The sequence below is a fragment of the Montipora capricornis genome, chromosome 3 (genome assembly GCF_036669925.1).
Source record: "Montipora capricornis isolate CH-2021 chromosome 3, ASM3666992v2, whole genome shotgun sequence".
NCBI lineage: Eukaryota > Metazoa > Cnidaria > Anthozoa > Scleractinia > Acroporidae > Montipora > Montipora capricornis.
Genome location: NC_090885.1, coordinates 59,992,480 through 60,006,717, shown reverse-complemented (window position 1 = coordinate 60,006,717; position 14,238 = coordinate 59,992,480). Strand labels below are relative to the sequence as shown.

Sequence of the window (14,238 nt, the reverse complement as noted above, 5' to 3'; positions counted from 1 at the left end):
GCATTTAAATATCTCACAAGTATACCATAGAGGTATTCAATATAACCAATAGAATGATAAAATAATGATAACAAACTAAAAGAGCAATAGCTTGCACACGTGAACTCAGTTGTCGCTGTCCACGTCAATGACAGCAATCTCTCGACGTGCTACTTTGCTAATACGAGTGGACCTGTGAACTTGGCTGATCGATGAGTTAATTATGATGTCTCTTCGCATTCATTTTCAACACACATAGCGCCTTTAGTCTTCCACTGGGCAATGGCTCGATAACACATGCTGACGACGGCAACCCCGTCGGTACGAAGAAAAGTCGAAAATATTTCAACGTATACGTTGCGGCATTACTTCGGAAAGTAAAACGTCGGAAAATCGATATTGATCGTTGCCATATCCATAGTTAATCGAGGGACTGCTTATGAAACCGTAGAACTTGCAAAAGCGAGAACAATGTTGTTGCAATCGATGTTGAATTGACCGTGACCCTGCACAATCTTTTGCTTTCGCTTCGCACGGGTTCGCAAATTAGTTGCGCATAATTTAATCGAAGGATTTGATTGGTTATCTTCTCGAAAAAAGGTGTGTTTTGTGCAGGGTCAAGGCCAAAAAGACGGACAAAAATATGAAACAAAGGAAAAGGTCCAGTTTTATAACCATCTCCATGCATTAACTATATCATATCGATTTGAATTCAACTGAGTGAGTGACAAATTGGCATATCTTGAAAAACCGATATTGGTCGTTGACTACGGAGTTGATAATGTAAATTGGCCACCGTACAGGGATTCTAAGACGTTTCGAGTGTTAGCCTGCCCTTCGTCAGACCGAATCGAGGAATTATGGGTTGTGTGTAGTTTTTTTATAGTATAGTAGGAGCTACGCTATTGGTGGTAACATGGCAACGTGAAAAACAGGAATACATTAGTTACATGAAAAGCGTTCGTTCACACCGTGGGGATTAAGGCTAGGGTGCCGATTGGAAGATGAATTTTTGTTCCAGATGTTGAGAAGACAGAGAAGCTGTTTGTTCCAGATGTTGAGAAGAATGGCAAAGATGCATGTAAGCCAGTCGCTCGTCATTTTAATCTCTCTAACCACTCCAAACAACACATGGCTATCTGCGGCCTTTTCCTACATCTAGGTACGACGGAGAGCCGCAAGAATCTGGAACAAACATTCATCTTCCAAATCGGCACCCGTAATCCCCACGGTATTAACAAACGCTTTTCATTTAACTGATGTATTCCTGTTTTTCACGTTGCCATGTTACCACCAATAGCGTAGCTCCTACTCTACTATAAAAAAACTACACACAACCCATACTAAGTTGTTCGATTCGCTTTGACAAAGGGCTAACGCTCGAAACGTCAGCTTTTAGAATCCCTGTAAGGTGGTCAATTTACATTATAAACTCCGTTGCTAAAAACTAAATTTTTGTGTACTACTTCCCCACCGACGCAGCACCACAGTTTCTTTAGAAACTACCCCCTTTATTGACTTGTTGATTAGTTTGCATCTGAGTGAGTGACAAATTTGCATATTCTGACCCTTAACGATAGTCGCGTATCTACGACTAAAAATGATATTCGCTACTGTAAATAAACACTAAAAATCAATAAATTAACGGCGTGGGAAGATTTACAATGCATGCATCGTTCAATCAACTATCCGCCGTAAGAATTAATGACTGACACTCCAAAGGAGCCCGATGAAACCTCGTAAAAGAGAGGCCTAAGATTTTTGCCGGATTTGCAGCATAAAAGTTGGATTGTTTTGACAGGCTTAGACATTGTGACGTTCGTCTACACCTATCAACGAGAAATTCTTGTTTAGGACGGACGACTCATCTTTCATTAAATCAGTCTGAAGACAGAGCTTGTTCTGCATAAGAGATGACTTAACCATAACATCCTTGCTCGACAGGAGAGTTTCGACCGCAAGTTGCTGCTTTTGTTTGGGTTCAGTGTCATTCATCTGAAGGGATAAATGATCTAAGCCTATCGCAAAAGCCACATCGTGCTTATCTTCTCCCAAGAAAAATCGAAGATAGATTGGCGTCAAAATGAGAAGTAATTAAATCGTCAAAGAAACTTGACAGCCACTGCCAACCGACCAATCCGAATTTCCCTTAGTTGTTGTAGGTTAGAGAATCTTTCTCGTTCTGTCCCCATTCTCCCCTCTGCTCTTCGGTTCGCATGGGTGACTGAAGCAGGCGTATCACTGACTTAAGAGGGGCTGCTAGCTGTGTATCCTGACAGGGATTAACTTCAATAAACTTTTTTCGTGAAAATGGGAAGACGAGCACTGAATCAAGCTGTTAGTATATTGACCACTGTCAATATTGTACTCTATTCAGACAAAAAGTGGAACTAATAACCACAGCAATTCCGTGCTTTAACTTGCTGTGAAAAAAGAAATTAAGTAAGCTTGGAAATGATCAACATGTCAGCTTCGATGGCAATGTTACTCGATTCCCTTTTAGTACTTTACTAGTAACCACACGTCCTATCAGCTTATTGGCGAAGTTATTTTAAACCACAACTTACCTTCTTGAACCAAACAGAACGCACCAGCTTACATATGACTCGGAGTCTAGCAAAGGGCAAAGTATTTCTAACCTGTCAATTGAGTTACAGTACTCGGCACTTATTAAACCATCTCAAGACGTACATGCTCCGATCCTCAAACGTCGGTCCTATAAGATTTGATGTCTTTCTCAACCCTTCTCCTTTGCTTCCAAAGCGGCTGTCGAACGCACTTCAATAATCCGAGATTACTACTATTCTTAAGTAACTTTTTAACACTATTTGTACATTTATGGCCATGAAAATAAAGCTTGTTGTCTTTGTTATCGTATTTCTTGGGTCCTCTCGCAGTATTCACTTGCTATCAGTAACTCCTAGTATAACATTACTTTGTACCAGTACTTATACACCCTTTTAATAAGTCTAATGTATGCCGTTTTCCGCTAATGACGTCAAACTCATGCTCTTAAAATTTATTTAGAAATGTACAAAGGCTTCAAACAAGAAAAGAAATCGGAATAGTTTTAGGCCTTTGTACATTTCTAAATAAAATTTGAAAGCAAGAGTTCCGAAACGACGTCATTAGAGGAAAAGGGCATATATCAGACTTATTAAAAGGGTGTATATCTTCTGCCATGTTCAATTATTTAAATGCGTGAATCTATAAGGGTATTATGGACGGCTGGTGAGGTTATTTCTCAAAACAAAGCTTAAGGCGTGTTTTCTTCCGAACATAGTGGCGTGAGAAAACACACTTTTAAAATTAATTAACAAGTCATAAGAAATGAAATTCAGAACGGCACCAGTTTAGCATACCTTTACACAAAGTCGAATCCGGTTGGACGCTTAATCTCTTTTCCCAACGTGAAAAGTTGAAGATGATTCGGTTTAGTGTCGTTTGAATTCGGAAACTTTCGCAAGTGAAGTGAGCATCACTTAGACTTTGCACGCCCTTATAGCATCCCCAGTTTTCATATTAATAATGTTTTACATGACAAGTCAATGATCCATAGCTGCTACTGTATCCATTTTACAATACGCAGAAGAATTCTAATTGAGATTCTTCTTTGTACTATTTTACCATACGTCCACCAAGAGGAGTGGCCATGGAGTTTTCATTGATTCAATAAAGTATTGCCACCAAGATATTGACTCTCTGCGAAGGATAAAACAAAAAATGTTTCTGGGGCGGAGGCCCTTGATGGCGTATTTTCCAAACGTAGACATATCAAAGAGATTTTGGTTCTAAAAGATGATCTATATCGTTCGTTGCTTTTGTTAGTGAATCGGCATCGACAAGAGCTAGATCATGAGGTGGCAGCGATCATTCTCCTGTTCACATTTATTAAAGATGTTAATGATATTTTGCAATCGTTCCTGGTTAATTGATAAACAATTTACCCCGAAGGCCACCACTTTAAATGCATCAGCACTGCGGCAAACACCGTTTCGAGTCGCGATCCACCTCCATAGGAGACGATCATTTCGAATGTTTGGATAGTGTTGAGGAGCAGGCATTGCGCAGTGCAGAGAACACTCCGCGGCCTCAAGGCAATGTGGCATGGGTTCGTATCCCAGACTTGGCCTCACATGTGGGTTGCGTTTGTTGGTTGTCTTCTCTGCTCCCACGGAGGTTTTTCTCCGGGTTCTGCTCTGATTTTCCCCTCTCCTCAAAAACCAAGCTGTGATTTGATATGAGTTGATTTAATTTCTGTGAAGAGTCACCAATTATTAGTGCCCCAAGGCTAAATACACTTGCCTGCCCACTTGAATGAAGTCCATCATCATTGGACGACTTTTGCCATACGCCCTTCAGGGGAAGTGGTCATGACCTCTGTGGGTAATTTAAAAAAATCCCGGCTCTATTTTTAGTGTAGTGAACAAGACTGATCTGATTAGAGTGTTCCAGCCCTTAAGTATCTCCCTTTCCTTACACAATGGATGCTTACAAACTTTTAGTATTTAGAGGGGTTTATGTCAAGGGCAACAACAAAAGGAAAAAGGGGTCGTTGGCAAGCCGCAAATATCGCAAAAGTCGCAAGGATTTTTTTAAGAACAAAATGCGCTCTACCACGAATCCACGGCAACTGTCGACGTAAGAACTAATTTAAGGTAGAAAAAGAAATAAGCTTGGGGCGAAGACCATCCTCTGCAAGGGAAAATATTGCAAAAGTCACAAGAATTTAACTTCTTAAGAACAAAGTGTGCTTTCACACGAATCGTAAATGTCGCAAGAAGGATTAATTTACCACGAAAGAAACAAAGGGCAAAGAGGGCACTGCATGGAAGCCCCAAATAGAGCAAATATCGCCCGTCAAAGTTGAAATTAAGATGAACACAAAATCTTCAAACTCGGAGACCAAAAAGGCAAATATGTTATTAAGGACAAAATTCTCTGTAAATACACAACGGAAAATACAACCAACCTTTCAGATAGTAATAACAACTTAGTCCCGCAGTGCTTTCCCTTTGCCATTACTTTTTCACATTAGATAAAGAAGCACTCACTTGCCTACTTCTTTCTTAAAGCGACTACGCATTTTTAAGTAGGAGAGGAGACAAATGGCTTTTTCTTTCCTTCAGTAATGTTCTTCTTGGCTCAATAATCGTTCAGGCGCTACTACTAATTCACATACCGCGATCGAAGCGATTGCATGAGGTAGCCATCAATTTCTATGATGATAAAAAAGCCAGGCTTGGAACACCAAATGTAAACCAATGCTATAATGATTCTAGTGCTTAGGTCTAAGGTCTTAGTTTCCCGGACACCCGATTTATCATATTTTTGCGTTATTTAGCAACTATTCACCGAAGTGGAGGTGGCTAGTGGTGGATATTTACCGAGCCGCGATTAGTACATGCTAAAACAGTGGATAGCGTTAAACGTACGCGTCGATTGCCTACTCAAACTCTGGATATCCTTTGCTATTCACCTCCAAGCAATTCGCGTGCGAAAATGTTGTAATCTTTGCAGGAATAAATTATTTAAAATCATCTTTTTGTGCTATATTATCTCAGTGTTTTAGTATACACTTAAACAACTATTCACGTCAGTGTCGGTGGCTAGTGAAGGATAATATTTATTTACCTCGTCGCTTCGCAGCTCGGTAAATATCCACCTCTAGCCACCTCCACTTCGGTGAATAGTTGCTAATTATTGCTAACACCTATGTTGTCCCTGCAGACAAAATCCTTGCGACGTTTGCGATAAATTTTGCCAGCGATTTTCAATTTTGGACATATCTGCAGATTGAAGATTGCAGATTGCTTCAAAGAGGCATTCAATATAATACTTCAATTAGTCATCAACTCATGTTAAAATCTGGCTTCAGGTGAGTTTTTTGCCCTATTTGGCCCTTCCAAAAAGTATGTCTCAGCAATGCCTCCTTTTACAAGAGAGGACAATACAATGCTGTTAACTTGTCTCAAATCTTAAGATCTTTGAAATCTTTTGAAGACATGCATAGAGGATCTGGGATAATGGCATCCTAATTAAATTAAACAAGTCAGTAAATCACGTTCTTTCGGGCGGTGCGCCCTTCCGAGGGAAAAGCCACGGAAATTCTGACAAGACGTCACTGAGTTTTTTCGTATTTTAAGACACCCTAAAAGCAGTTTTTTAAATTATCTGATCTCGAAATACTATGAAGAGCTTTAACAAGGAACTTTCGTGTCATAAGAAATGCCAAACCCTTTTGCTTTCGAAAAGCTAATAAAATATGTTCATATTTTGATCGAATTAATCAAATAGCACCCGGCACTTTTGGACAAACAAAATCAGCTCTTGAATTCGTTGCACGTAGCTGTCTTTCTATGTATTCTTCCAGTCACTATAAAATAACACATGAACCGTCGTTGCGTAATCTATTTGACAAGTATAATCCCACAGATACGGGACACGAGAGAGTTTGCCTTGGGGTAATTCCGATATTTTGATTGACAATTAGTTCCAAAGGGTGCATCCTCGAAATGGGCGCATAAATCTTCAGGTTAATGTTTTCTTGCATGAACGTGCACAAATAGAATACAATAGGTATCCTTTTTCTTGTTCTTCTTCCTTTGAAACTACATGTAATGCTCTAGCTCCGCGGTCATTAAAAACGGTCGCTTATTTCCAATTACATACAAACTTTATTTTAGCTTGGATTTCAGAATAGTCTTGTGGCTACTGATATCTCCGAACAAATGACACTCAACAGATGGAACACAACAACCAAAACAACTTTAAGAATCCCAATAATTGGTCGTAGGCAAACTAGTTTGCTATTTCGCAAGTGCAGCCGAGAAGTTGAATCAGAGTTCTACCAGGATCAATTTCAACGAGTGGCCACAACTGGTCTTGAAGCCGCTATGTTCGGATTTCAAGGCAAGCGCCCTAACCTTACCCCATGGGCATTCCCCCCCCCACTTATGACCTCCTGTGTCATGTGGGTGATTGCAACAAAAACTGTTTCATAGCATTATATATATATATATATGGTGGGCTTCTGAAAAAAGCTGGACAATATTGCACGAGCCAATTCCAGTCACCAAATGAATGATCGGAAGGTCATCAGTCGAATTTTCCTTATTATCCTCAAGCAAGAGGAATAAAGGGGGAAGAGAGGGCACCCCGGATACATGCTCTTTTCAATAGGTAATACGTCACAAGTTATTTTTAGTTCTACCCCCAGGTTGTACAGATGCCAAGAGGAATAGGCAAAAGCCAATCATATGGCCGGAATGTGTTCCCTGTGGATAGCCCACGCTCAGAGAATACATTCCCGCCATATGATTTGGCTGTTGCTTGGGATCTTCACAGCACGGGAGTCGATCTAAAACTGGTGACCAGGCGGAATGTGCTCTGTGCTATCTGTTCCATGGCCACTGAAGCGCTCTTTAATTAAGGGAAACAGTCGAATAGGCATTCGTTTGATTACATTATCATGTTTTAAAAAGGGTTTAGATGTGGTTTAGTGTCAAGTGTTTATAACGCCCTTCAATGTTATTGCTATCTTTTGCGCCGACCTCTCTTTTCCAGGGCGCAAGGTTAATTTATAATTATAAAGGCTGTGCACAAGTAAACAGTGCTTTCATATTCGTAAGATAAACAACTTCTTGTTGCATGAGCTACATTTTATATGTTTATCACGTTGTGTCCTTGAGACTGGATGACGCAACTGTTCCAAACTTATGTTATTAAAAGGTTCCTTTCAGGTCGTAATCAGGCCTCTATCGCCATTTCTAGTTCTTCCATCAGACAATTTCACTGGGCTAATCCAGCTAATTCTGTTAATTTCCTGCGATTAGTTAAGACCATGTAAACAAGGAAATGAATGCCCTCTTTTCCCCTCAATGTTAATGTTTCTGGGTTCGAGTGCAAAAACCAACTGGTAAAACGCAACATCATGATTGAAGGGAGGTAGGAGGAGGGGTACCCTATCAATGGCTTTGATGTGATTTACGTGCTGTTCTAGCGAAGTGTTACAACTATTTATGACCGAAGTAGCGGCTAAAAGTGAAAACGGTTCAGCTTCAGTCAAGTCAAGGGAGAAACACTGACCTTGTTGGCACGATCGGATCCCCTGCTCGCATAAAATAATTAGTCATTGGTTATTGATTTAAGTGCCGTCGTCGCTGCCTTATTCAATAAGACCAAGAGAAAATGAGGGGACAGAGAAGGAGGCTCCCGGTCCAGCCCTTGGGATATGTCATGTCCACGAAAGTTATTTTTAGACGAGTGGAAGTCTTCCGAGACGTTCGCATGCAGGCCAACCTCGGTCCGATGTTTGAAAGAAAATATATATTCATCAGCCTTCCACGTGCGCCATCATTTTCTCTTTTCACTAAGAACCTGAGAGCGAGGCAAGACTGCATGCGGACATCTCAGAAGACAGACTTCCGCTAGAACAAAGACTTCCGCTCGTCTAAAAATAACTTTCGTGGACATAACATATCCCGGCCAACGCCTTGAGCCTCCCTCTCTGTCCCCTCATTTTCTCTTGATAAGACACTAAATTAATAATCTGCCGGTTCACTCTAACATGTCGGACATTCACAAAAATTTCATTGTTCATGAAACGCCCGTTGAACAAAGAAGTCATGCAAGCATTGAATGCTTTTTTTTATATGGGTTTCAATTCCTTTCTTTTCATCTTTAATCAGTCGATTATCATACCATGATGGTAGCTCCACGCAATGAAGACAGAAGCTCAGTGTGTTCTAGGTGTGGACCTTGATTTATAGAGATAAATCCCTGGCCATCTCTCCTTCGACTCATTTGGCAACATTGCGATAACCTAAATTCGCAAGGATTATGTCTTTCAGATGTATTTCATTGAAAAATCATTTAGTTTAGGAACATTGGTTAACTTAACAACGCCGACGGCCAACGTCACTTTAAAATAAAGATTTATTTTGCGTCTGGAGTTTAAAATTTCCAGACTCGGCTCAAGGCACTACTTTTTCGCGTATACGTTCCTTAATTTGTTTAAAATAACAACCACTGAGAACTGAAATTAAACGCATGCGCAATTGAAAAAAGTAAACGGAAATGTAAAAACGTAAAAGAAAACAAAGATAGCGTAATAGAAGCTAAAATGTCAATTTAAAAAGAAAGAAAGAGAAAACAAACGAGTAGAAATCTGGATCAGTAATTCGCAGTTTAATTAGTGCCAATTTCAAGCAGTCAAACAATCCAGTCCTGTGGGTGCAGATTAATTCACAAGGTCTTACCCTGAATTGATTTGAAATATTATAAAAGGAGATCATTGAGGTTAAGAGGGGTCGTAGATATTTTTGTTCTTTGGCCATTTAATTATTAATTAATGATCAAGAACAACTCACGAACACCGGTAAAAAACATAGTAAAACGCATATTAATAGCTTACGTTTCGAATACTACAACATTCATTTTGAGAAGCAATATTCCGTTAGAAAATGCGAAACTATATTTAAATCTAGTGGAAAACTGGAAACTATATAAAGAGAAAATCTAGTTTCTCTTTCTATAGTTTCAGTATTTTACTCAGTCAGGCCTGTAGTTAAATTAGCTTAAGAAGGCACCCCTTAAGTTGGGCAAGTCAAAGCAGAGAGAAACGAAAGGCACATCAGCATAAACTTCAAAAAACTTGAACTTCTGGAAACCGGATGCGAATGTCGAGGAAAAAAACGACGTGAATCTGGATAAAGCGGTTACTAATAGAAAACACGCTAAGTATGATAAAAAGATCCATGAAATTTTAGAATTCGCACTTTTTGTGCCATCGTCCAGACCGAAGTGATCAATTTAACAGGCGCAAAAGAGGCGTTCACTCGAAGAAAATTCAGAGAAGGCATTAGGAAATCATAAGGTGCAGGATGCATTCCCACCAATGTGGCGCGGGCTCGATTCCCAGATCCGGCGTCATATGTGGGTTGAGTTTGTTGCTTCTCTACTTTGCACCGAGAGGTTTTCTCCGGGTACTCCGGTTTTCCCCCTCTCCTCAAAATACCAGCATTTGACTTGATTTGCGTTAATATCGTTAATTTCAGTTTTCAGCGTTCCTTTCGTTTAAGGATGACACGGGTTATACTAATTTACCTACTTAATCAGGGTATTGACGTCGAGATATTCACGCGAAAGCCAAGCTGATTATTGAAAATGAGCTTGACTGTGTGTGCAGTTAAAACTGACTGAAAGTCTAGAGAGAGAGAGAGAGAGCGAGAGGATCATGCGCATGCGCATAGGATCAGAGGCTTTGGTAACGAGATGGTAAATGACGCTTCTGTAGGAAAATTGTGACCCTATATACCGCGATGATTTGTGAACAAGCTTCAATCAAAAGGAACTTCGAATTCCCCATTTCACTACTGATGAACGTTGACAAAGAGATTTAGCAAATCGGACCCAGACTTCTCGCTTTATTCTTCCATTATTCAATTGTTTGACTGCTTACAGGTTCGTGACAACAACCAAATGCTAATCGTTTGAGCGTTCCTCTGACATATTATATACTGTTGCCCATCTTCTATTCAATTCAGCAATTCTCTTTACAACGGTGAGCTGGTCTCCCGAACGTTGGGAATGCCTTACGTCTCTTTGAAGAGTCTCAAAAACGTTCACGCAGCTTAGAAATAAAGATAAATAATCAGAGCCAAATCCATCCTCGCCTCTGGAGAGAAAAGTAATGAAATCTTTATGTTTAAAGTTTTTTTTCGAAAGGTTTTTGATGTCCGTATTGTCCACGGTATGGTCCTTGTTTTCAATATGCAGAACGAGTTAAAGAAATTTATCGCATTTCTCAGCCATTCTGAGAAATGTTCTACGGTCTTCCTGTAAAAATCTTGACAAAACTGTAATTACTTATGCTTTTTTTCTTAGAGTTTTTTGTATCAAGTCTCATGACTGAAACAGATACCAATAAAGAAATGATACAACTTGCTTTCGGTGGATTTTTTTTACCTTCTTCTGAGGCCCAGCTTTTGACACTTGACGCATCCTCATACACGCTAGGTCAATTACAGTAGAAATAACTCGCCCAAAAGTAATATTTAGTTATTGTTCAAAAGTATAACAAGTATAAAGTACCCATTGCTTAAAGCAAAGGAAAAGACAAAAGCACTTACTAAACTTCCTACTTGAAAATAAGTTAGTTAAAATTGGTTACTTACGATGTGGAGTGTTCATTATCGCTTTCGGCGACCATTGAAAGCGAAATTGACCCTCCTATTCAGATCTATTGTCATTCAAATGTGTCAGTCAAAGAAAAAAAAAAGAACCGACAGCCAAAACGGCCTAGGTTGGCTTATCACTGATCTTCGATAAATGTGCGTAGCATAATGCCACAATGATTAAGGCTTATGTAAACAACGACGTCTTTAGATTCCCCTACACATCTCTTTGTCTTCTGTGCCAATTACTCATTTTAGATGTGGTAGTATTCCAGTGCACTGTCATGTAGGGTCCGTATTAGGAAATCAATTAATGAAGCTGAAGAGGTTGACACATGCAGTTTTACAAACATTCTTTTGTCATTCGAATGCACTAACCACTGGAACAAAAGGAAACTTTGTTTTGGTGGCCAGAAATGTTCTGGTTTTTACATTGCACAACGTAGTGCACGTGATATCTGTGCCACTGTCAGTGACATCTGCGCCACTCTAGTAGGAGGGGGGGGGGAGGGGCTGAGCACGAAGTCATCAGTGTAAAACTACACACGATATACTTTAAAACTAAAACTGCTAAATTGTAAGAACATGCACACTACACTTGTCGCAAGCGCCCCCGTCATCCCGTCTTACTAAGTCAGTCAGATAAGAGGCGGATCCGAGAGTCGAAAACCAGACAAAACTGAAGCCTTGACCCGACAAATCAAACAGATACACTTTGGAAAGTGTATAGAGAGACACACTAGCACGGATCCCTTCTTGACTCAGCTGGAACATGGCTGGAACGGTATTGCTATGGCATTACATGAAGTCACGTGGGTCAAAGTTGTTGATATTGGCTAAATCAGAAAAGGCAGCGTAACGTGCGCCATCCATTTCACTGGCCAATCGGTTATCTGCTCTCAGTTGGTGATTACGTCCTCCAATAGATGAGCCGCACTCTGGACAGCGGCCTTCTTCCATAGCTCCACCGCACTCAGTGATACAGTAGATATGACCTGTGGAATCAAAAGAACAAGCTCTTGCCTCAGCCTTAGATCTCTCCAGATGCAGGATCAGAGTTCAGGGGACATTTTCTGAAATTGATTGTCTGTATACCAAGAGACGAGTTTTGTTAAAGTTGTAGACAGAGTGCAAAAGGACACTTCATGACGCTTATTGAAATCGGCGGGCATCTAATTACTTGAATTTCTGGACATATCTCTGGTACTGAGGTGAAGGTACATTTTATTTAACGTCGGAAAGTTCCTTTACGGTCTAGAGGGTACTCTCCTAGGAGCTCTCATTTCACCCCCGCCCCCTCCGCTTCCTTTCCTTCAGTGCTCCGTTTTAAGGGTATTTAAAGCCACCTGAAGCTACACAGAATGGAAAAAAGTCGAAGCAAGGATGTGATGTCGCTAGGGATCGAACTTGGGACCTCTCGCACAGAAGGCCGCACTCTAACTAACTATGCAATTCTTACTCCTCCAACCCTTTTGAACACACAAGCACGAATGAGTATCGAAACGTGCGTCTTGAGTCGTAAATTCGTAAGTTACATTCAGTACTCTTCACTTTGCTTCGCTTTTATTGTGCTACCTCACAAAGATATATTGCACAGTGTCAGTGGTCTAACGGTTTAGAATTACTAACAATAATACGATGCTAAGGAATCGTGGAAGGCTCCTGGGCTAGTAGATAAGTCGATAATAGATTGAGGTAAACTGTTCCAATTTAGCTTCTGCTTGTGGTAGAAAACTGTATTTATACAAAGTGGTATGAGCTGAGAGTGGGATATAGTGTTTACAATGTGTGTGTCTTGATCTCCTGGTGGGCTTCTGCAGTGATTCCAGGAAGGGAAGTGCAGCCAGGTTATTTAAGCCTTTGTTAAAGAGAGTTATTCCGTCCATTTGTCTACGAAGCTTTAGAGGTGACCAACCAAGTTGGACATCAGAGTTTGAGAGATCGTTCCCATCAGTGTTTAGGTGAGTTATCCAGTCTATCTTTCCAAAATTGAGGTCCCCCAAAATGTGAAATCCAGGCTGGTTAAAAACGTGGGTGAGATTTAGTAATAAGGTCGAGCCGCTTTCGTAGACTTTGCATTTCATCAATAGGTTGCTGCGGGGGACGGTAGAAACTGCAAAATTAAAGTACTGTGGTTGTCCCTTTAAGAATATTTTAGCCCATACACTCTCAGATGCAAAGTTTTCCAGGTCAGGACAAGGAATACGGTCCAAGGGAGATTTTATTGCAAGTAGAACACCCCCTCCACTGAGAGACCTGTCCTTTTTGAAGATGGAGAAGCCCAATTCATGAGTTCAGGGTGTAGATGTCACATCTGAATCAATCTTTGTTTATTGAATAGCAATGACATCCGGTACTTGGACTTCAATAAAGCCTTGTAGATCATTCAATTTGCCACGAATTACTCTTCAAAGTAAAGTAGCATCAAGTCATGCCTGGTTGCAATGTGAACCTCAATGGCTAGGCTAATCTTTCGATGTAAGGTAATTGACAGCAGTTTGTTGATCCTTTGCGCGTCGCACTTATGAAACATCGAGACTTTTTTCACTATCAAGCCAACAATCCGTCATTTGTTTTATTACACATAACATGAGAATTTTATTCCATAAAGCTCATTTGTACAAATCTATACGCCTTATTTTCACATGTGGAAAAGGCTTATACAGCCAATCAGAATGGCGTACAGCTATTTCACATGTGGAAGTATAACCAATCAACGATAGCGTAAAGGCGTTTCCATGCCAATCACTCGTGCATCTCGTGCGCCTCGTGCAAATCGTACTATGTTATTGAATTAAATTAAATTTGCATTTGGTTCTATTGTTAGTGAGTTTTTGTTTCTAATTTGCGTTCAGAAAACTATTTTAATGAAAATTCTCGTCTTATGTGTAATAAACAGTTCACGACATAGAAAGTGCTTTGCACGGGGTTTTATTCACTCGTTGTTTTTGTCAAAAACCCCTTACTCGCTCGTTCCTCGCTCGTTCGGGTTTTTGACACAAACAACTCGTGAATAAAACCCCGTACGCCGCACTTTCTATGACGTAAAGTATATATTCTGTACATACGCGGGGGATCCAAT

General features: G+C 40.3%; 1 protein-coding gene across 3 annotated transcripts in view; it reads right to left on the bottom strand.

The window, feature by feature from the left end:
• Positions 1-10,340: 10,340 nt before the first annotated feature.
• The window catches only part of LOC138043539 (NFX1-type zinc finger-containing protein 1-like), a 61,642-nt gene continuing 57,744 nt past the window's right edge, over positions 10,341-14,238 (bottom strand). For all 3 annotated transcript variants that reach the window (XM_068889864.1, XM_068889865.1, XM_068889868.1), the window contains one exon: positions 10,341-12,151. In XM_068889864.1, coding sequence (XP_068745965.1) covers positions 11,955-12,151 — 197 coding nt within the window. In that variant the 3' untranslated portion in view covers positions 10,341-11,954. The remainder of the gene's footprint in view (positions 12,152-14,238) is intronic.